The 24,006-nt window shown below is 37.1% G+C and overlaps 1 protein-coding gene across 1 annotated transcript in view; it reads right to left on the bottom strand.

The window, feature by feature from the left end:
- Vps13B (vacuolar protein sorting 13B) overlaps positions 1 to 19,486 on the bottom strand; it is a 49,237-nt gene extending 29,751 nt beyond the window's left edge. The window contains 10 exon segments of the mRNA XM_067760643.1: positions 11,583 to 12,043; positions 12,111 to 12,727; positions 12,790 to 12,994; positions 14,753 to 15,651; positions 16,373 to 17,546; positions 17,548 to 17,745; positions 17,805 to 18,382; positions 18,385 to 18,410; positions 18,645 to 18,909; positions 18,912 to 19,486. Coding sequence (XP_067616744.1) covers positions 11,583 to 12,043; positions 12,111 to 12,727; positions 12,790 to 12,994; positions 14,753 to 15,651; positions 16,373 to 17,546; positions 17,548 to 17,745; positions 17,805 to 18,382; positions 18,385 to 18,410; positions 18,645 to 18,909; positions 18,912 to 19,326 — 4,838 coding nt within the window. The 5' untranslated portion in view covers positions 19,327 to 19,486.
- Between the last annotated feature and the right edge of the window lie 4,520 nt (positions 19,487 to 24,006).

The raw sequence follows: 24,006 nt of genomic DNA, 5'->3' as shown, positions 1-24,006 counted from the left end.
TGTGGCGAATCCTGTCTCTTTTAACAGCCGAGGCTCCAGCGACCCAAGGTTCCTCATGGATCTAGGAGGTGAGAGGGCGGGATGGCCTAGAAGGTTTCACGTGGTCCTACCAAATAGTTCCCGAGATGGTCGGGTTAGTCCTTTAATGGTGGTTGTTACAGGAACGTACCGCATATGTATCCGGCAAAGGACCATCAACATCGATAACACTCCATAAGGCCTTCGGGGAGTGTCCTTTTCGCTACAACAACAACAACAACAACAACAACTCGAATGACTCGTCTGTACGCACTATAGATAGATACAAAACTAGTTATCATTATTTTATTTTTAAACTAGCAGAACCGGCAGACATTGTCCTGCCCTAAACATTTTAATAAGCTTTTTTAGGTCTAACTCTGCCCTCCCCCCTCTTCACTTTTTCTTAATCCTTTTATTCACTCCTCCCTCCGTCTTTCGCTTCATCTATCTCTATCTTCGTCTCACTCTATCTCTTTCTCAGTCTCCTTCTCCTACCCTCTTTTCTGTTCTCTCAAGTTCTTCTCATTCTTCTTCATCCCTTATTGCCAGTCCCAGAGGGTGGTATCTATTTTGTTCCAGTCCCATTCCGAGTCTCAGTCTCACTACGAGTCTCAGTCCCAGTCCTAATCCCAGTCCCAGTCCGTCTCTGGTCTACTTCTCGGAAAAAAGGATCGTAAATACTAATATAGGCAAATTTATATACAAAATTTCAAGCAAATCGAATAGTACGTATGTAAATAGGTATGTGGGTATTATTAATTCATGTCTTTATTTCGGCTTCACATGCATATTTATCAGTATTGCCAGGTTGCTGCGACTAAATAGAATATCACAATGAAAATTACTTTGAAGCTTTCATTTGATATCCAGATTATACACACATTCTAGGGGTATCCGGGTCCACGTTTTGGCCTATATCTCGAGACCCTAGTCACCAAAAGGTATGAGAACTACCCTTTACCAAAGTACTCATCAACAGCTTTCATTTGATATCCATATTGTATAAACTCTGTCTAGTGGTACCCGGGTCCACGTTTTGGTCTATATCTCGAGACCCAGTAACCCAGGGGTACGAAACATTTCCCGTATCAAAGTACTCATAAAAAGCTTCCATTTGATAGCCATATTGTACAAACACATCCCAGGATTACGTTATCATAAAAAATATATTGAAGAATTAAATTTACTTAGTGCACAAATATTAGCATATACATGCAAAAATACCAAAAAATAACACTTTTGTTTAAGAAATTTAAGGAAATGTTCAATATTTTTAACGAAAGATTATTTTTGAAGAGATGTTTGCATTCTTAACCATTTATGTTGCATTAACTTGGCAACAACGCATAAATATGAATGTACATACATATGTCAAGCTGATATGATATGAAAATACATACATACATATAATTGTACTCCCGAAGTTAAATAACGCAGCCAATGCTATGTGTCGCCTCAGTCAAAAGCAATTTGCGCGCACAGTTGACACCGAACAACCACACACACACACACATTTTTTGGTAAAAATGTTACTTTTGTTTAAACAATTTGGCTGATATAAGAAAGGAATCAAGTATTTTTTTTGATGCAGAACGAAGGTAAATATTTCAAAGTTTTACTGAAAAGTAGAACTAAGCTTTCAAATGCAAAAAACCGTTTTAAAATGGGAGCATTCTGTGTGAAGTTATGTGCGTACATTGCATTTTGCGACTTTATTTTATAAGATTTATAGATAGATAGAAGATAGATATAGAAGATACCTACAAGGTATGTGCCCAGCGGGTTAGGGGGTCAAAATATACCGGCGGTAGGTATGCCAGTAATAAGAGGCGACTAAAATACCAGATTCAAGGGGTTGTGTAGCGCAACCTTTTCAGGTTGGAGGCGCTATATATAGCTTCTCCAAACCCATTTGTCAACCTCACATATTCGTGGCGAATCCTGTTTCATTAACAGCCGAGGCTCTGGCGACCCCGAACTCCTCATGGATGTAGGTCGCATGTGGTCATAACAAATCGTTCCCGAGATGGTCGGGCTTGGTACCGGAACGTACCGGATCTGCATCCGGCAAAGGACCATCAACTCTATAACACTCCCCAAGGCCTTCGGGGAGTGTCCTTATCGCTACAACAACAACAACAAAAACAACAAGGTCACTAAGAGAAAGAAAAATCCGCAGTTTATGACTCGTCGATACGTACTGTAGATAGATACAAAACTAGTTATAAAGCAGGCACATAACAAAAATGGCACTAAATATGACGAAGCCAAAGGGATGACGAAGGAATAGGGAAGTTTAATCAGGAGCACCAGCATACTCACCGGCACCCTCACTACCAGCCTTATGATCCAGAAAATACAATACCAAAGCAGTTCAAAAATTATCTAGAAAATCGTCGTAAAATAGACTTGAAGTTATTCCAGAAACAGTCCGAATTATTCCTGCACGATACCGAGATGTGGTTTTGAGTTAGTGAGGTTTTGTTGCGCACGGGGTAAAATATTTTTTTCCTTTCCTTTGAGGGATGTCAATATATCATCAAAATTTATCATTTCAAATTTATCTTTTGCCATACTTAATAATGTTAGGTCACTTAATAATGTTTAGGCGACCTTGCCCCCTCGTTGATCGTAAATATGTCAAAATCAGTTTTAATTTGCTGAATGAACGTTCGCAGCTAGCAACTGATACTGAGATAGTCAAGAGTATTTGAAGTGACACTCGCAAGTTTGGAAAAACATCGTCTCCATACGAGATTATAAAAGTGAGTAATTCTAACGGAGTTTTACGACCAATTTCTTTTCTACTGCGAAGTAATATTTTGCAGTCATATATTTCGATGGCGGCCACCGTGGTGTGATGGTAGCGTGCTCCGCCTATCACACCGTATGCCCTGGGTTCAACTCCCGGGCAAAGCAACATCAAAATTTTAGAAATAAGATTTTTCAATTAGAAGAAACTTTTTCTAAGCGGGGTCGCCCCTCGGCAGTGTTTGGCAAGCACTCCGGGTGTATTTCTGCCATGAAAAGCTCTCAGTGAAAACTCATCTGCTTTGCAGATGCCGTTCGGAGTCGGCATAAAACATGTAGGTCCCGTCCGGCCAATTTGTAGGGAAAATCAAGAGGAGCACGACGCAAATTGGAAGAGGAGCTCGGCCTTAGATCTCTTCGGAGGTTATCGCGCCTTACATTTATTTTTTTTTTTTTTATATTTCGATAAAAAGTTCTGTTCCATCGAAATCTGTTTTACAAAATTCGCCCAAGTTCTTACAATTTCTTTCTAAGTTGTTATTATCCTTGTTTAACAAATTTCCAAAGTTTAAGAAAAATGCAAATCTAAAATTAAGGTCATTTATTCGTGTAAATCTTGTACGTATTTCTTGTTGGAGACGATCGAGAACACTTTTCATAACGCGAGAAATTTAACATTCTGGCGAAAGACCAACCGATTCCCCGGGCATTTTGTGCCTTCTTACACGTTTTACTATGTCAATTTCTCATTTTTCACAAAGAAACGTCGCTTTTTCTATTGCTTTTTCACAGAGTGTCTCGAATTTCGGATAGTTCAGTCGCTTATAGTTTATGATCTTGATACGCTTCTCTAATATTCATCCCTGGATCTTGTAATCTAAGCTGCTCATCTTGTAATCAATCCTCCTTAAGATTTCATACCAGAAATAAACTAATGTTATGAAACTAAAATTTAGTATATCTCAATAGAACTGTAGCGTCGCATCTGGTGTCACTTTTGGTGTTAGTGTCCTCTGCTAATTGTTCTAAGTATTCTACTACATTCTCTAGCCCATCGACGATAACGCTAATCGCTTGTATTCTAGCGCTCCATCATGTTTCAGATTCGCGTTTGACAGTTTTTGTTAAAGCAATTTTTAATAATACCCAACGCAATGTTCAACGTGAGAAAAAAAGATATATGCTTTAAATCAGGCATGCTTAACGAACGAAACGATATCATTTCGTTACGATAATCAACGCTAATAAACGAAACGAAGTCACTTTGTTTCGTTTATTAACGTTAAGATCGTCAAATTAACGTTAATTTGACGTTCTTAACGTTAATAAACGAAACGAAGTGACTTCGTTTCGTTTATTAGCGTTGATTATCGTAACGAAATGATATCGTTTCGTTCGTTAAGCATGCCTGCTTTAAATTATTCCACAACTTGTCGCAAGTGTTACGGATATATGCATGCACTTTTTATACTCAGCTGAGCAGAGCTCACAGAGAATATTAACTTTGTTCGCATAACGGTAAGCCGTAACGGCATAAACTAATCGAAATAGATATAGATTTCTATATATCAAAATGATCTGGGCGAAAAAAGAAATTTATTTAGCCATGTCCGTCCGTCCGTAAACACGATAACTTGAGTACATTTTGAGGTATCTTGACGAAATTTGGAATGTAGGTTCCTGGGCACTCATCCCAGATCGCTATTTAAAATGAACGAAATCGGACTATAACCACGCCCACTTCTTCGATATCGAAAATTTCGAAAAACCGAAAAAGTGCGATAATTCATTACCAAAATGGATAAAGCGATGAAACTTGGTAGGTGGGTTCACCTTATGACGCAGAATAGAAAATTAGTAAAATTTTGGACAATGGGCGTGGCACCGCCCATTTTTAAAAGAAGGTAATTTAAAAGTTTTGCAAGCTGTAATTTCCAGTCGTTGAAGATATCATGATGAAATTTGGCAGGAACGTTACTCCTATTCCTATATGTGTGCTTAATAACTTAAAAAAAAAAAAAATGTTTTCTAAAGTAAAATTTTAACAAAAAATTCAATATCTTTACAGTATATAAGTAAATTATGTCAACATTCAACACCAGTAAAGATATGGTGCAACCAAATATAAAAATAAAAAAATTTTCAAAATGGGCGTGGCTCCGCCCTTTTTCCTTTAATTTGCCTAGAATACCTTCATTGCCATAAGTCGAACAAAAATTTACCAATCCTTGTGAAATTTGGTATGAACATAGATTCCATGACCATAACGGTTTTCTGTGAAAATGGGCGAAATCGGTTGAAGCCACGCCCAGTTTTTATACACAGTCGACCGTCTGTCCTTCCGCTCGGCCGTTAACACGATAACTTGAGCAAAAGTCTATATATCTTTACCAAACTTAGTTCACGTACTTATCTGAACTCCCTTTATCTTGGTATAAAAAATGGCCGAAATTCGACTATGACCACGCCCACTTTTTCGATATCAAAAATTACGAATAATGAAAAAAATGCCATAATTCTATACCAAATATGAAAAAAGTAATGAAACATGGTAATTGGATTGGTTTGTTGACGCAAAATATGTAAAATGGGTGTGGCACCTACCATATTAAGTAGAAGAAAATGAAAAAGTTCTGCAGGGCGAAATCAAAAGCCCTTGGCATCATGGCAGGAATGCTGTTCGTGGTATTACATATGTAAATAAATTAGCGGTACCCGACAGATAATGTTCTGGGTCACCCTGGTCCACATTTTGGTCGATATCTCGAAAACGCCTTCACATATGCAACTAAGGGCCACTCCCTTTTAAACCCCTCATTAATACCTTTAATTTGATACCCATATCGTACAAACACATTATAGTCACCCCTGGTCCACCTTTATGGCGATATACATATAGAACTGAGGCCCACTCCGTTTTAAACTCCCTTTTAAAATACTCATTACCACCTTCAATTTGATACCCATGTCATACAAACACATTCCAGGGTTACCCTAGGTTCATTTTCCTACATGGTGATTTTCCCTTATTTTGTCTCCAAAGCTTTCAGCTGAAGGAACAGGAAGTACCTGTTGGCCTCATAGACAACCTTTTAGCGGAGAAGAAAATTGCATGGGCAATAGATAGCTTCTATCCATATAAATCACCGGGCGTGGATGGTATTCTACCTATTATGCTGCAGAAGACTCAGAAATCTTTGGTTGGATATCTTCGTGGCATGCATTCGTCCCAATCACATTCCGGTCTCCTGGAAGAAGACAAGGGTGGGTTTCATCCCTAAGGCCGGTAGAAGGGGGCATGAAGTAGCCAAAGATAGGCCGGTAGAAGGGAGCATGAAGTAGCCAAAGATTTTCGGCCAATAAGTCTCACGTCCTTTGTTCTGAAAACGTTCGAAAGGCTACTAGATATACATATACGGGAGCTTATAGGCGAGGTTCCACTTTCCACGGCACAGCACGCGTACCTGAGAGGGAAATCCACAGAAACCGCGCTACATTAGGTAGTTCGAACGGTGGAGAAGTCCCTTCATCACAAGCAGTTCACTCTGGCTGCGTTTGTTGATGTTGAAAGCGCGTTTAACAATGTAAGAGCTGAAGCGATTGAGGCTGCCCTCGGTAGGGCAGGGGTTGAAGAGCCACTACGGCTTTGGATTTCAACCTTGCTTCGCAATCGCTAGGCGGAGCTAGTGTTGGCAAGCAGGTATGCAGAGGCAAACCACAGGGGGGGGGGAGGTGCTTTCACCTCTGCTTTGGTTGATCACCATAAATGAAATCCTAGGAAAACTTAACGCAGGGGGGTTAAGATCGTGGTGTATGCCGACGATGTGGCGATCTTGGTCTCTGGTCCTTTCCCCTCCGTAATGAGCGAAATCATGGAAAGGGCCTTGGCTAAACTCAGCAGGTGGGCACAGGGATGTGCCCTTAGGTTGAATCCCGACAAGACGGATCTGCTTCTCTTCACGAGGAAGTACAAGCCACCTGCATTCAGACTACCATTCTTAAACGGCCAAACCTGTCATCAAGTACCAAGTATCTGGGACTAAGAATTGACTGCAAGTTGAATTGGAAAGTATGCATCGAAGAGCGGGTACGGAAGGCCTGCATCGCCTTCTACGCCTGCAAACCAATGTTTGGTGAGAAATGGGGACTCAAGCCAAGCATGGGACTTTGGATGTACGAGGCGGTGGTGCGACCGGTGCTTACCTATGGTTCCACAGTCTGGTGGGAAACTCTAAGTAAGAGCCACAATCTCACCAGCCTGCAAAAAGTCCGCCGGACTGCGTGCGTTGTTGCCATAGGGGCCGGACGCACTTGCCCCACAGCTGCTTTAGACTCCATTTTGCACCTGCTTCCGACCGACTTGCATATACTTTGTACATCGTCCCAAATCGCACTGAGACTCAGGGAGTCTGGGTGTTGGTAGGTTTTTAGACGAGTTACATGGCATCAAAACGGCTTTAAATAGAGCTCTGTAAAGTTGGCACCTACTTGGTCGAATAATTAAAAAAACCATATCTCATTCGTTTGTCCACCGTTTGTCCATGTTTGTCCAGGAAAAATTTTCGTTTGTCCACCTTTTGTTAAAAAGTTATTTCAAAAAAAAAAAAAATCGTGTGTGAAGTTGGCACCTCCATTTGCGAGTATTTAAAAAAACTAAATGCCATTCGTTTGTCCATCGTTTGTCCACGTTTGTCCAGGAAAAATTTTCGTTTGTCCACCTTTTGTTAAAAAGTTATTTCAAAAAAAAAATCTCGTGTGAAGTTGGCACCTCCATTTACGAGTAATTAAAAAAACCAAATGCCATTCGTTTGTCCATCGTTTGTCCACGTTTGTCCAGGAAAAATTTTCGTTTGTCCACCTTTTGTTAAAAAGTTATAACAAAAACATTTTTTTTCGAAAAAACCCAAAAAATTTTTTGCTTCGCTTTATTGTGCTAAATCGTATGTCCGTCGTTTGCCCATCGTTTGTCCATGTTTGTCCAGGAAACATTTTCGTTTGTCCACCTTTTGTTAAAAAGTTATTTCAAAAAAACAAAAATCGTGTGTGAAGTTGGCACCTCCATTTACAAGTAATTAAAAAAACCAAATGCCATTCGTTTGTCCATCGTTTGTCCACGATTGTCCAGGAAAAATTTTCGTTTGTCCACATTTTGTTAAAAAGTTATTTCAAAAAAACAAAAATCGTGTTTGAAGTTGGCACCTCCATTTACAAGTAATTAAAAAAACCAAATGCCATTCGTTTGTCCACTATTATTCAGAAAAAATTTTCGTTTGTCCACCTTTTGTTAAAAAGTTATTTCAAAAAAACAAAAATCGTGTGTGAAGTTGGCACCTCCATTTACTAGTAATTAAAAAAACCAAATGCCATTCGTTTGTCCACGTTTGTCCAGGAAAAATTTTCGTTTGTCCACCTTTTGTTAAAAAGTTATAAAAAAAACATTTTTTTTTCGAAAAAACCCAACAAATTTTTTGTTTCGCTTTATTGTGCTAAATCGTATGCCCGTCGTTTGCCCATCGTTTGTCCATGTTTGTCCAGGAAACATTTTCGTTTGTCCACCTTTTGTTAAAAAGTTATAACAAAAACATTTTTTTTCGAAAAAACCCAAAAAAATTTTTTGTTTCGCTTTATTGTGCTAAATCGTATGTCCGTCGTTTGCCCATCGTTTGTCCCTGTTTGTCCAGGAGAAATTTTCGTTTGTCCACCTTTTGTTAAAAAGTTATTTCAAAAAAACAAAAATCGTGTGTGAAGTTGGCACCTCCATTTACGAGCAATTAAAAAACCAAATGCCATTCGCTTGTCCACGTTTGTCCAGGAAAAATTTTCGTCTGTCCACCTTTTGTTAAAAAGTTATTTAAAAAAAAAAAACAAAAATCGTGTGTGAAGTTGGCACCTCCATTTACGAGCAATTGAAAAACCAAATGCCATTCGTTTGTCCATCGTTTGTCCACGTTTGTCCAGGAAAAATTTTCGTTTGTTCACCATTTGTTAAAAAGTTATTTCAAAAAAACAAAACTAGTGTGTGAAGTTGGCACCTCCATTTAGGAGCAATTAAAAAACCAAATGTCATTCGTTTGTCCATCGTTTGTCCACGTTTGTCCAGGAAAAATTTTCGTTTGTCCACCTTTTGTTAAAAAGTTATAACAAAAACATTTTTTTCGAAAAAACCCAAAAAAATTTTTGTTTCGCTTTATTGTGCTAAATCGTTTGTCCCTGTTTGCCCAGGAGAAATTTTCGTTTGTCCACCTTTTGTTAAAAAGTTATTTCAAAAAAACACAAATCATGTGTGAAGTTGGCACCTCCATTTACGAGCAATTAAAAAAACCAAATGCCATTCGTTTGTCCAGGAAAAATTTTCGTTTGTCCACCTTTTGTTAAAAAGTTATAACAAAAACATTTTTTTTTGAAAAAACCCAAAAAAATTTTTGTTTCGCTTTATTGTGCTAAATCGTATGTCCGTCGTTTGCCCATCGTTTGTCCAGGAGAAATTTTCGTTTGTCCACCTTTTGTTAAAAAGTTATTTCAAAAAAACAAAAATCGTGTGTGAAGTTGGCACCTCCATTTACGAGCAATTAAAAAACCAAATGCCATTCGTTTGTCCACGTTTGTCCAGGAAAAAGTTTCGTTTGTCCACCTTCTGTTAAAAAGTTATAACAAAAACATTTTTTTTTTAAAAAACCCAAAAAATTGTTTGTTTCGCTTTATTGTGCTAAATCGTATGTCCGTCCTTTGCCCATCGCTTGTCCCTGTTTGTCCAGGAGAAATTTTCGTTTGTCCACCTTTTGTTAAAAAGTTATTTCAAAAAAACAAAAATCGTGTGTGAAGTTGGCACCTCCATTTACGAGCAATTAAAAAACCAAATGCCATTCGTTTGTCCACGTTTGTCCTGGAAAAAGTTTCGTTTGTCCACCTTCTGTTAAAAAGTTATAACAAAAACATTTTTTTTTTTGAAAAAACCCAAAAAAATGTTTGTTTCGCTTTATTGTGCTAAATCGTATGTCCGTCCTTTGCCCATCGCTTGTCCCTGTTTGTCCAGGAGAAATTTTGGTTTGTCCACCTTTTGTTAAAAAGTTATTTCAAAAAAACAAAAATCGTGTGTGAAGTTGGCACCTCCATTTACGAGTAATTGAAAAAACCAAATGCTATTCGTTTGTCCATCGTTTGTCCACGTTTGTCCAGGAAAAATTTTCGTTTGTCCACCTTTTGTTAAAAAGTTATAACAAAAACATTTTTTTTTATATAATAAAAAACATGGACAAACGAATGGCATTTGGTTTTTTAATTGCTCCTAAATGGAGGTGCCAAACGAAAATTTCTCCTGGACATACAGGGACAAGCGATGGGCAAAGGACGGACATACGATTTAGCACAATAAAGCGAAACAAAAATTTTTTTTGGGTTTTTTCGAAAAAAAATGTTTTTGTTATAACTTTTTAACAAAAGGTGGACAAACGAAAATGTTTCCTGGACAAACATGGACAAACGATGGGCAAACGACGGACATACATTTAGCACAATAAAGCGAAACAAAAAATTTGTTGGGTTTTTTCGAAAAAAAAAATGTTTTTGTTATAACTTTTTAACAAAAGGTGGACAAACGAAAATTTTTCCTGGACAAACGTGGACAAACGATGGACAAACGAATGGCATTTGGTTTTTTTAATTACTTGTAAATGGAGGTGCCAACTTCACACACGATTTTTGTTTTTTTGAAATAACTTTTTAACAAAAGGTGGACAATCGAAAATTTTTCCTGGACAATCGTGGACAAACGATGGACAAACGAATGGCATTTGGTTTTTTTAATTACTTGTAAATGGAGGTGCCAACTTCACACACGATTTTTGTTTTTTTGAAATAACTTTTTAACAAAAGGTGGACAAACGAAAATGTTTCCTGGACAAACATGGACAAACGATGGGCAAACGACGGACATACGATTTAGCACAATAAAGCGAAACAAAAAAATGTTTGGGTTTTTTCGAAAAAAAATGTTTTTGTTATAACTTTTTAACAAAAGGTGGACAAACGGAAATTTTTCCTGGACAAACGTGGACAAACGAATGGCATTTGGTTTTTTTAATTACTCGTAAATGGAGGTGCCAACTTCACACGGGATTTTTTTTTTTTTGAAATAACTTTTTAACAAAAGGTGGACAAACAGAAAATTTTTCCTGGACAAACGTGGACAAACGATGGACAAACGAATGGCATTTAGTTTTTTTAAATACTCGCAAATGGAGGTGCCAACTTCACACAAGTTTTTTTTTTTTTGAAATAACTTTTTAACAAAAGGTGAACAAACGAAAATTTTTCCTGGACAAACATGGACAAACGGTGGACAAACGAATGAGATATGGTTCTTTTAATTATTCGACCAAGTAGGTGCCAACTTCACAGAGCTTTTAAATAGCTACTTGGGCGACCATGGTCGCAGCTATTTCACCTATCTACCTACCTACCATATCAGCTGAGTATGTAATGTTCGGTTACACACGAACTTAGCCTTCCTTACGTGTTAGTATAGAAATTTTTTTCCCGAAATCAATATTTTCCAGAAATTAGTTATAATAAAAATACAAATTATCTAGGATGTTCTGGTTTGCGGACCATTTGGCACCACCGTGTAAGTAGCGCCCGGGGCAAGATGCCCCTCGAAAAAATCACGATATATCCCGGAAAGAGTTCCAAATCCATCCCTACAAGGTCCCGAAATTATCCTGAGGTTATGGCAATGTCCGCTTTTCAAGGCACAACTTTTTCGAAAATTTATAGCAAGTAGATTACAATACAATAGATTACTCATAACTTACGTAAATAACTCGCTTATTTGACACGTCATACGACCAAACGCATACAACTGATCTGTATTTAGCTCTACCATTAAATCCGAAGAACAATTGAACTCCAACGCCTGTCCGCAAATCAAAACATTATTATAAGCAATGCAGGGCGCAAAAATGCCAATAAAAGTGAAACGCGTAAAAATATCTGCAATGTGTGGCGATGCACCGCGATTCAGCATATTCCACTCAACTGCTGGATTTGTATGTTGAAATGATTTTTCCTGTTGTGTCATATGGTTCAAAATTTCCAACCAATCGCCGGTAGAGACAGACAAATTTTTTAACACTAACTCATATTGTCGATCTTCAATCAAAGAGCCGGGTGTGCTAAGGAAGCCCAATTGTGCTGCTTTACCGAATACATCGTGGCGTAAAGGATTCCGTTGAAGTGGATTCTCCAAGTTTGGTGTCACCTTAATAGACTCAATCTGTGGAGAAACAAAATCAAGATTAGTTGATATATATTTCAAAATCTGTTTACTTATTCCTATGCACCTTCCATATAAGCACCGAAGAACATTTACGTTCAGTCTGTATAGGCGTATATATAGTGAAACCTTTACTATCCAAATGTATTAGCGGTAGATCAGAAACCTTTGGTGGATTTCTTGGCAGCTGGTTACGTGGTGCTACTTTCGTACAACTTCTGCATTCATTGGCCACAAAGAATACACTTAATGAACCAAAAAATTCGCGCAAACGCTCTATATCTAAAATTATTTCCATTGCTTGTACAGTAATTATAATTTCGGCTATAGATCGATTATTATCAAATTTTGGTTTAACGCCGATGCGGGTATAAAAGCTTTTAAGTCCCACAGATGTATAGACAATATTTAAGAATGGCATATTTGAAACTTCGCCCAATATTTTTAAACGTAAGCCATTTTGCACTACCCAAATATCATTCGTATCAAGTTTGTAATAAGTTAAGTTGCATTGACCAACTTTACCAGTGAATTTGGTGAAGTCTTCACGCTTATCAACAGTTGAGAGAAGGTCCTCAAGTTCAAACACCATTTTACTTTTACGTTCCTGTGCGGTTAGTTCGCAAATTATTTTTGCAATCGTCCATTGACAAAATAGTGAAGAGGAGTATGTAGCAGCGGTTACTTGGGGAAAGAAAGATTAAGGCAGGTTAGATGCAAAATTTTATTTACTTTTTTGTACTCACTCTTTTCTAAAAATACCGACGATGCCGATGAACCAGATTCTAAATCTAAAAACTGTTTGATGGTCTCATTTTCCTCGGCTGGAGTTACGATTTTTATGGGCGTTGGCGAGGTTTGGGTTTGCGCGCTCGCGTTCAGTTGACTAATGTGATGCATAAGCTTCACGATCTTACTTAATAGTTGGAGATGCATTTGCAAAGCTTTGCACTGTGATATAATTGGAAAAAGAGAAAAGTTTTAATACACAATTCAGATCATAACTGTTAACATATTGGTTGCTAGTTCAATAACGGGCCATGTTAAAATTTGCTTGAGGAAAAATACAGAAATATTTCGATAAAACCCTAAATAGTACTAAAATAATAAAATGCGCAAAGTAGCAACAAAAGCTTCGAGGCAAGCCATAAAATAATAGTTCCTAGATGAATCAAACATAAACATAAAAGCAACCCCGAATGGCTCCGAAATACCCCTGTTATCCGTCCTTAAATTAAACTGACAGCCATTCCTGGTTATTCTTAAATAGTCTCGAACTGATACTTTAACCATTCCGAAATGGTTTCAAAGTTATTTCTCAAACGATTCCGGAACTATTTCTATCTATCTTAACTAATTTTATCTATCCTTAACTATCTTAAAGAAACTCCGAGAAAGCTTCAACATAATCTTTGAAAGAGTTTTGATACGTTCCCAAAGTAATCTCAAAATAATCCTTTTAACAAATTCGAAATAGTCCTGAGTATATCTAAATAACCCAGAAACTGTTTTAGAATTCTCGTCAAACTGTCTGATCTCAGCCCCGAAATTATTCGGAGGAAGTTAAGAAATAATAAAAAAAATAACTCGGAAAAATCCTGAAAAAGTTCGGAAATTATCCGAAGATATTCCCGAAACGGTTGAAAAATTATGAAAGGTCCCGACATGATAACGAAGTAGTTCAGAAACAACCCCGAAATGATCCTGATATATTCCCAAAATGTGAGACAATCCTGAAATAATCTTGAAATGAAAGGGACAATATTCTGAAAACAATCCAGAAATGATATAGAGATATTCTAAAATGGCTCGAAATAGTTCAAAATATCCCGAAATTCGTAAATTATTTCGATATGATTCAGAAACAGCCCCGAAAATACCATGGTGCTAAAATTATCCTCAAGTTGCACCTGAATAGTCCCGAATGCCCAGTTTTCCAAAATAGCTCAGACTATATCACCAAATATTGTTAAAATAAAATAAAAATAAATATAAGACGCGATAACCTCCGAAGAGATTTTAGGCCGAAGAGAAGCTTCCAAATTGCGTCGTGCTCCTTTTAATATTTCTTACAAATTGGCGGGACGCGACCTATATGGGATTCAAGGGGTTGTGTAGCGCAATATATACCTTCTCCAACCCAATTGTCAACCTCACCTTCGAGCGGCGAATCCCGTTTCACTAACAGACGAGGCTCTGGCGACCCCAAGCTCCTCAGGGAACTTGGGGGTGGGGAGGGAGGGATGGCCTGAAGGTTTAATGTGGCCATATAAATCGTCCCCGAGATGGTCGGGCCAGCACCTTAATGGTGCTGTTACCGGAGCGTATCGGATCTGTATCCGACAAAGGCCCATCACATCGATAACACTCCCCAAAGCCTTCGGGGAGTAACCTAATCGCTACAACAACAACAACAACAACGCGACCTATATGCTTTATGCCGAATCCGAACGGCATCTGCAAGGCAGATGAGTTTTCACTGAGAGCATTTCATGGCAGAAGGACACTTGCCAAACAACGCCGAACCAAATATTGTTGGTCTGGTTCAAATTGGCTCAGAGTTACCCATATAAAAAAACTATTCCCTGGGAGGTGCCGAAAGGAACAGGGTGTTGCACTTGGTAAAAATTAAAAAAAAAAAAGAATTCATATCTAGGCGAGATTTTTACGGTTATCCCAAAAGTCTATTAAAGTTGTTAATCCACAAACCTTTGCTTCGGACACATGAAATTGTACAGGCGTAGTATCTACATGCACCGTTATCGCACCAGCCTCTATTGTAGTTTCATCAATTTTCAGTTCAAGTGTGCCACCTTCCATTAATATATTTCCCAAAGGTGGTACAGGTGATGAGCCGTTATCAACTTCCTGTGTGATAGTGTCACCCAAAGTTTCACCGGGAAGCTCTTTCATTTCATTTGGTTTATCTTTCTTATTAGGATCCACAAATGGGTTCCCTGCCACCTCCAACTGTTGCTTATTCGTAACAACAATTGTAATTGTTGTATAAACATCTGGCATCACAATATCCATTTGTTGGAAATTGTGTTTTGTAACACTAAAACCTGATAAAGCAATCACCCAATTAATCATATCCTTGGGAGCTATATGTATGGTGAATTTTTCCTGAAGATTTGTACGTGATAAATTTTCAGCATTTGTGGAACGCATTGCTATTCTGGGAAATTTAATTTGTGTATATTCTCCGATTAACTTGTCTTGATTCTTGCACCATTTAATTGTTTCGGCCACATGTAAGCGTATATGACCAAATTCGATACAAATAACCAAAGATTTAATTTTTTGCCAAAGCGAAATAGGAGCTGGTGGCTCAGGCGGCGGTGTAGGTGGTGCAATGCTTATTGTTTCCAAATCAATTTTCTCGTCACGTTCTGAGCTAAAATGTACAGTCTCTTCGGGATGTGATATTTTGCGTGAGGGTAGAGAATTACGTGAAGACCGTCGTGTAAGAGGTGGACCAGCGCAGATGCCACTTGACAGTGTGATGTTCTTGTATATACGTGAGGGTTGGCTGGTGCTGGCATGCGGTTGTGAAGGAGTCGGAGGTTGTAGCTGTTGGGTGTGTAGCTCAACTTCCCTTGGAGCATCTGTAAAAGAAGACAGAAAAAGTTTAATACAATCTTGGATTTGGACAATGAAAGTATAGATATGACTTTAAGAAATTCCTAGTGATCTAACACAGGCTCCTGCATAATGGATTGCGCTATTCAATTTCATGCATACTAGAAAAGTTACTAAACAATCAAAAGGCTACATTTGTTTACTATTCGAAGAGTTTGGTAACTCTTCTGAAAATGTAAAAATTTCCAAAAATAATCGGTTTTTTTTAAAGACAACCCCTTGTATCAATTTGGTATTTTATTCGCCTCTTACAACAGGTATACCTGCCGCAGGTATATTCTAAGCCCCCTAACCCGCTGGGCAACAGATACCGGTTGTGTCACATTCGTGGTATTGCAAGAGTGACTCTTGCTCTTGATTTCGTCCACCTTGTCGGATCTTCACCATATCGCTATAGTTTCGATGAGAAAATTTTTGAGAGACACCCTATTTCATAACTTGTTTTAAGAAAGTACTATCCCAGCATTTTTTTTCTAAACACGCATTATCTCTAAACAAATTCAATATATTTTCTGCTAGGATACGCCGTTTTTCAAACACATACTTGTAGGGCTCCCGTTTAGCGAAATTTGATACAAATTCTCAAATAGGGCATTTTCGAACAGACAGTCGAGATAGTGATCCCTTTATATACTTATATCAATATATGCCTAAAACATATACACATATTTCATAAAAAAAGCTTACCCCTTTCTACAGGCTGATCACCATCCTCTTGATATTTGAGAAACTCTAGCAAAGCCGTATCAACATATACAGAAATAGGTTCAACCCATACAGCTAACGCTATAAGCGCTTCACTCTTATTAGGTGCAGATTGTATACCCTCCGGATTTGATTGCATACTCATATTTAGCCATTTCTTGTGCTTATTACCTTTTTCCGAGTCTAATAAAATATGTTTGTTCACACAATAACCTGTATAAGTATTCAAGAAGGACTGCAATTTATAGAGCTCAACACAACCAGTTGTATAGCTCTGAAAATATTGAAAATTACCGCGTAATGCATTAAATTCCGTATGCACAGTTGGCTGTAATCTATTTTTCATTATTTGCATTGATTGATTGGTAATTTTCCATAATAAATCTGGCCTATAAGCAAGTACACAATTCAATAAACGCTGAGCCATTATTAAATCACGCTTATTAAAATCAACATTTATAAGTTCACAATACAAATCTACTTTTCTTAACGGTATGAGCGGTTCACGCTTCCAATGATGTTTTTGTAATAAATCTGAATACAACAATTCCAAATGCGGCATATGCATTAGTCTGTGTGTCACTTTACGCATACGATTTACCATTGATAGTGAAATTTGTTTGACATTAACAGTGAAATTATTATGGCAAGCATCTACCAAAACGTGCGGTTTGTCTGGCAATTGGCATGTAGTATGTACCAGCTTGTCAGGATATAATGGTCTTAATAGGGTGCCATCTAAATGATGGACATGTACAAGAAAATAAGGCATTGATTGCTTTAGTGTACTTGTTAAACGATGTTGTTGTGTCTTTTGTGTTATTGGGGCTGAAGTCGGCTCACTGCTGATATATATTTCCAAATTTATATTATGCAAATCAAATTTATAAACACGCACGGGTACGTGAGCCATTAAATCGTCATAGTCCTCCATTAGTGGTGGTGGTAATTTAGATGTGCTGATTGATGTGCTCGTTGCAGCCGTGTTATCTAACTGGTCTACATGATAGGCTGAATAGTCGTAAGAATCAATTAAATCGTGTATTGTTTGTTTAACCTGTCGTAAGGATTGATTCCAACGAAATGTGAGACCGGATGATAGTACGCGGTAAGCAAGATGTGTATCCTTTATAGATGAAATTGTTGAATCGAGTTCTTGTTGCTTGTTGTTTATCACGTAACTTTGTTGTTTTATATTCCACCGAATCAAAAGCGATAATAGGCGTGCGATGTAGTAAATACTCATCAGTATAGCGTGACATATAATCATCATAATTTGTGCATACATTCAAGTCTAAGTGTGTACTATTCTCATCGAAAAGACTATTATCCATAAAATTGGTAAATTTATCCAACTGCGAAAGAAAAAAAATTAGTTTTTGTTAAAACCCTGTTTAAATATAGCATATTTTACAGATCCGCTAGATACTAATGCTGTCTCCGAAAGGTCATCAGCTCTGTATGGACCCAAAGGATCGACTATAAGATAAGAGATTCCTGATTTCATGCTATGCCAATTATGCTCTTCACACGCCACTTTCTCTAGATATAAACCACCTACGGTTATACGTACGATTGGTATGTATTTTATGCGTTTTGTATTGCTGGCAAAAGTATCCACGATGAGTTCCGAATTCTTTAGCGTTAAATTTAGCTCTTCGAGGTAAATACCAATATCACGCAAATGCCCGGGCACTGCTTCAATGCCTACAGGCTCATCGAAACCAGCTGGTTCATATGATATTGTTGGTAATTTGTTCCATGCCCATAATAAAAATGACTCCTGATTAGTCTCTTCATTCTCTACATCATCGTTTGGAATTTCTTGCTCTGCTGCTAGACTTTTCGCATTATCACGACTAAATTGTGTCATTATATCAATAAAACGCATGATCATTGGGAACTGCATTGATGCAAAATTGATATCTATAGATTTGGTGTATACTGCTATACGGGTTAAACTTGTTGTCGTAACTGTATTCACATTGTATTACGTAATAAGCGTAGTTCAAATGAGCATCTGCAAAGATGAAATTGATATAATAATAAAATTTCTATATTTATTCCATCCATTTTTTTAAATGATTAGCAAAACTTATGGCATGAACTGTGCCAGAGAAACAACACTAATTCAACAGGATTGAAAACATGAACGAAACAACAACATCCACGCTGCGCTCCGTCAGCATCACCAAGTCAATTAGATGAAAATCAATAAAAAATAACTTACATCGATTCAAATCAAAATAACTACCTATACAAAATTGGTTCCTGACACACTTCTATGTGCCCCGCTGAATTCCGTTTGTCCATACAAATTGTTAGATCGGATACTTTAATCAACTTTCGCATTAGCACTTTAACCGGATGCACATCAGCCATAGCAATTTTCCATCGTTCATCGGCAGTGCCAAATTGCAGCAGTTGCACATTCATCGATACAACAATGTCATCTTCCACATATTTTAGTATTATATTATGACATTCCAAATTGATATTGTTAATTATTTTATTACAATACCCGAACCTGCGGTTTGCTGTGCTGTCTGTTGGTCGTCCCCAGGTGTTCGCTTGCGGTTCTTTGCCGATCCACTCTTCTTTCTTTGTGTTGATGAACTTGCCGAAGAACCTTCATCCGCTGCTTTATTACGTTTTAATTTAAGCACAAATTCAATTGTATTGATAATAATACGTATTGGCTCAGAAGTAATTTTTGTCCATGGTACACGTATTGTCAATTCATGTACGTGGCCTGATAAGAACTCGCATGGCAATTGCATTTCCTCTTCCAGCACATCCAACCGCAAATCTAAATTTTGCAAAGTCACTTCACCCTCCCACAAGGAGAGTTGCATATCCTCGGATCGTATATTCTTTACATACTTTGCCACGTATTCCATAATAATGGGCGTAACGTATGATTCGATACGAAACATTTTGGACTGTTTTGGTTGGCACACTTTCCAATTGCTTTATTTTATTACTTTCACCTTCTTTCAAACCTCTTTCTTTTATTTTTAAATTTTCATATATTTTTATTGCATTTTTTTATGTTTTTTTGTGAAAATTTCACTTCAGCAAAGAATTTTGTGCAAAATGCCAGGAATTTAGGAATATCAAAATTATTTTAGACGATGACAATCAGCTGTTTAACTGTCAAACTGCTTTAAAACTGACAAGCTTTCTGATTGGTTGATCACAATGCCGGTTGTTTGTTTAGAAAGACAAAATGTAAACGAAATGCAGTAAAGTGAAAATGTAAACAAAAATAAAATAGCTGTAATTAACACCTGTGTGTACCGATAGACATAATTGTCTTCATCTGGCTGCGTATTCGATCTGCGTATACAGGTAGGTTAGTAGGTAACAGGTGAGAGGTAAATATGCATAATGACTGAGGCCGAGATCGATTGAGTAGATATTTATGAGCCATAAAATTCTTCTCCACCTGCTGAATGCTAGATCGGATAAATGTCACAACCTTAATAAAATCATGAATATTTGGAAGCTCTATCTACCATTACCATTTTAGACCTTCTAAAAAGAATATTTCCGACTGATATCAGAGCTGTTTTAGCTAGAGCTGGGTATTTACACAGATATCCTTAACAGTGTCCTGCTAGTTAACTCTTTACAGGTTCCACAGTGGTCATTATATCGAATACTAATCTTCTCCGCTAACCTGCCCACATCAAAATGAACAATTCAGACCGGTATAAGTTCACGGTTATCAGTTCTAGATCTACGCAGATCATTCGTTGTTCTTCTCTCTTTGTAGCCTCGTCGTGTCATAGTTGATATCCCTTGCCTGTTCCCAAAGTGCTATCTACTTGCTGGTTATTCCCTAACTTCCTCCTGATGTTTCTTAAAATACTAGCTCATCAAGTTTGATTTCTTTATCGCCAGAAACCCAGATAATGGTTTTTTATAGCTCGTGGGGCTATTGGCCTTGAGCTAGAATGCAGTGCAGCTAACGCTTTTATTACAAATGTTACGAAAGTTTAAATGACGGATAAATCTTAAGAGACGTTGGTTTGAATCTGTGTGCTGTTATCAACTGCTATCAAATCATAATTTGAGAGGACAATGATTTATTTCGGAGCTTATTGATCCCTTCGGAATTAAATTGATTATAATAATTTGCCCTTGCTGAGTATCCTTCCCGCGTCCAGATTCTTTGAGTCTCCATGCAGTCGCCGATGTGAAAAATATATTCTAGACGATCGGAAGCTAGTTTAAAGTAGGATCTAAAGTCGACGGTAGGCAGGTGAGAAAAATGTTTGCAAGCTGGTGAGATTGTAGGTCTTAGGAAAAGCACCAGTCATAGCACCAGGTTGGGCTTGATACTCTTTTCCTTATCGGATATCGATTTAGAAGCCTAGAAAGCGATACGTGTCTTACGAGTCCTCTCATCGATGCATGTTTTCCAGTTTATGATCGATTTGTGAGCGATTCCGCTTAGCTAACTGTGATGCAGGGTGTAGATCATGCCACCTTGTGCATTTTTAACCATTTTATTAAAGGAAAATTTATCTCTACGACGAACAAAATCACGCTCTACAAGTCCTTCAACATACCTGTTCTAAGGAATGGCAATGAATCATGCGCTGGAGGAGGTGAGATGGCCCTTGAAGTGTTCAAGTGAGAAGTTCTCCGGAAGATCTATCGTCCTTCCCGTGAAGCCGACGCACAGTGTTTCGTGTAGAACAAGCTAGCTGGACAAAATTATTTTATGAGATTTTCCGTTTCATATGCAGTCATTTATTACAACTACGTCTTTTTTCCAGCCATATGTTCTTTTTTTTTATTTTTTTCCAAAATTTTACTTCATATGCATACATTTACTTATTTCATATACAGTAACTCATGTGAATAAGTGACATAGATACAAAAAAATTTAAAGGACTTAAGAATATTACTTTATTGTACTTAAATTGAATGGAATACAAATCTCAATACTCTAAAAAATTTTAAGAATTTGGAAAAAAAATTAAAATTTTTTATGAAAATTCGTTGAATTTTTTAAATATAATTTAGTTTTTGTTATAGATCGTGACAAATTTTCTTATGGGAAATTAGTTAAAATAAATTTGCGAAAGCGAAAATTGTAAGAATTATCCAAAAAGGGGTGTCTACTTATTTATGTGAGTGACTGTACATATTTACATACATATTTTGTATTTATTTGAGTATTTATCCTGGCACTACAATTTTTACAGAATTATTTTATAGTACCAGTCAGGAATGTAAAAGTGAATTACAATAATAATAATAACAATGTAAATAATTAAATTAATTATGTCAAAATTACTTATTACAAAAACTTAAAAGTAAAGTATCATACAAAGTAGAAAATACAATAGATTTAAATTGAATAAAACCTGATCCAACAAAAAGTTATAGGGTAGGTTATCTTTTATAATTATGTTATTATTCGCTAGCATCACTTTCATTGGATGAGTCACTTGTGGAATAGTCATAAACATCAGCAAAACTGCTTGAAACAACTGGGGTATTTATTGACTCCTCAACATTATCGGGGGACAGTAAATTTAAGACTTCTGAAGTCAGACTTTTAAATTTTTTCTTAGGTATCTCCCTAAAACTGATAACTAAAGGGTCCGATGTTATAAGCAACATATTCATAAGATATCTATTCGTGGCTTCACGCTTCTGCTTTTGTGTGTTATAATCCCTGAATCGTCTCAAATCTTTGTTACGGGCTTCCTGTGCTTCCTCGGAAAGTTGACCAATAGGTAAAATTGCTGATTTTATAATTTCAGTACTATGCACTAAGAATTTATGAACTGTAACCGGCATATTAAACCATGGATAGAGATCTATGTATAGTTTTTTAGTCTCCACCGCAAATTTTTCAAATCTTTGGATATTTATATTGTACCCAGATGCTAATGCGCGAAGGAGAGTGTCGAATCTTTTCATGAGCGTTACATCCAATCCCGTAATCTCAGCACTAGCCTCAGAATTTTCGAAAAACCTACGAGCAGTGTTGCCGTCATTGGTATTGCCGAAACCTGGTTTTGGTTTATCTTCATCAATCCATTGTATGTACCTGTTTTTATGCCTTGGTGACTGGTGCGGTAGGTTGTGGCAGGTTAAAGTCAATGATCTTCGCCTTTTTGCTTTTGGTGTGCTCTTGTTGACCTTGCGCGTTTATTTTTGTATGTTTTATGGCTACGTGTTTGTTCCCTGTACCAGGGAATTGGTTTTGCCGTTTGTAGATCAGCTTTAAAGGTTCAAATATCTCGTCTGAGCTGGTACGTACATACATCCTATTTGATATGTAGAGATAACTAAATCTACAAAAAAAAAAAAATTAAAAATAGATGTGCAAAGAATTCGCAATGGTTTTTTCTTTCGGCTATTAGAGAATACTTGCGACTATAACATATGTAAAATTAAGCGGGGATGTCAGCGGATGTATGTAACTTTTTTGTCCCTAAAGTTAAAAATATAGGGAAAAAATACCTTTTCTTCTTAATAACGGAATGTTAAATATATTGAAAATACTCTAATTGTGAAAGAATTACTATTAAAAAATTTTACTTACCTTCGAGCTTAGAATCCATCAAAAAAATTATGTAGAAGTGTTCACTTAAAAGAAATATGAATCTTAATATTCAACAAGAATTTTGCAAATTAATCAGTGCATTTTACGGCCACTCCTGCCTTCTTACTTCAATTACTCAATATATATGAGCAAAAGTATCAAAAAAAACCAAAAATCGCATTATTTTGTTTGTTTTTTTCATTTTTCATTACACTCTTCTTGGAATAAGAACTTTCTTTTTGTCCAGCTAGCTTGTTCTACACGAAACACTGTGCGACGGTGCATTTTGAAAGAGTTATTATGATGATGGCTGGAAGCGTTTTCACCTCTTGCAATGACGCTATCCTTAGTACCCGTTAGGTGAATTCCCTCTGGGAATGTTTTTAGATGTCCCTCTTATCTGTACAAGTAGTACTAATTTTTTATACTCAGCTGAGCAGAGCTCACAGAAAATGGGCGAAATCGGTTGCAGCCACGCCCAGTTTTAATACACACTCGACCGTCTGTGCTTCCGCTCGGCCTTTAACACGATAACTTGAGCAAAACCCTATATATCTTTACTAAACTTAGTTCACGTATTTATCTGAACTCACTTTATCTTGGTATTAAAAATGGGCAAAATCCGACTATGACCACGCCCACTTTTTCGATACCGAAAATTTAAAAAAATGGAAAAAATGCCATAATTCTATACCAAATACAAAAAAAGGATGAAGCATGGTGATTGGATTGGTTTTTTGACGCTGAATATAACTTTAGAAAATACTTTGTAAAATGGGTGTGACACCTACCATATTAAGTAGAAGAAAATGAAAAAGTTCTGCAGGGCGAAATCAAAAGCCCTTGGAATCTTAGCAGGAATACTGTTCGTGGTATTACATATATAAATAAATTAGCGGTACCCGACATATAATGTTCTGGGTCACCCTGGTGCATTTTTTGGTCGATATCCCGAAAACGCTTTCACATATACAACTAAGGGCCACTCCCTTTTAAAACCCCCGTTAATACCTTTAATTTGATACCCATATCGTACAAACACATT

The sequence above is a fragment of the Eurosta solidaginis genome, chromosome 1 (genome assembly GCF_040869045.1).
Source record: "Eurosta solidaginis isolate ZX-2024a chromosome 1, ASM4086904v1, whole genome shotgun sequence".
Lineage (NCBI taxonomy): Eukaryota > Metazoa > Arthropoda > Insecta > Diptera > Tephritidae > Eurosta > Eurosta solidaginis.
The sequence above is the reverse complement of the archived record's forward strand: the minus strand, read 5'-3'. Positions and strand labels throughout refer to the sequence as shown.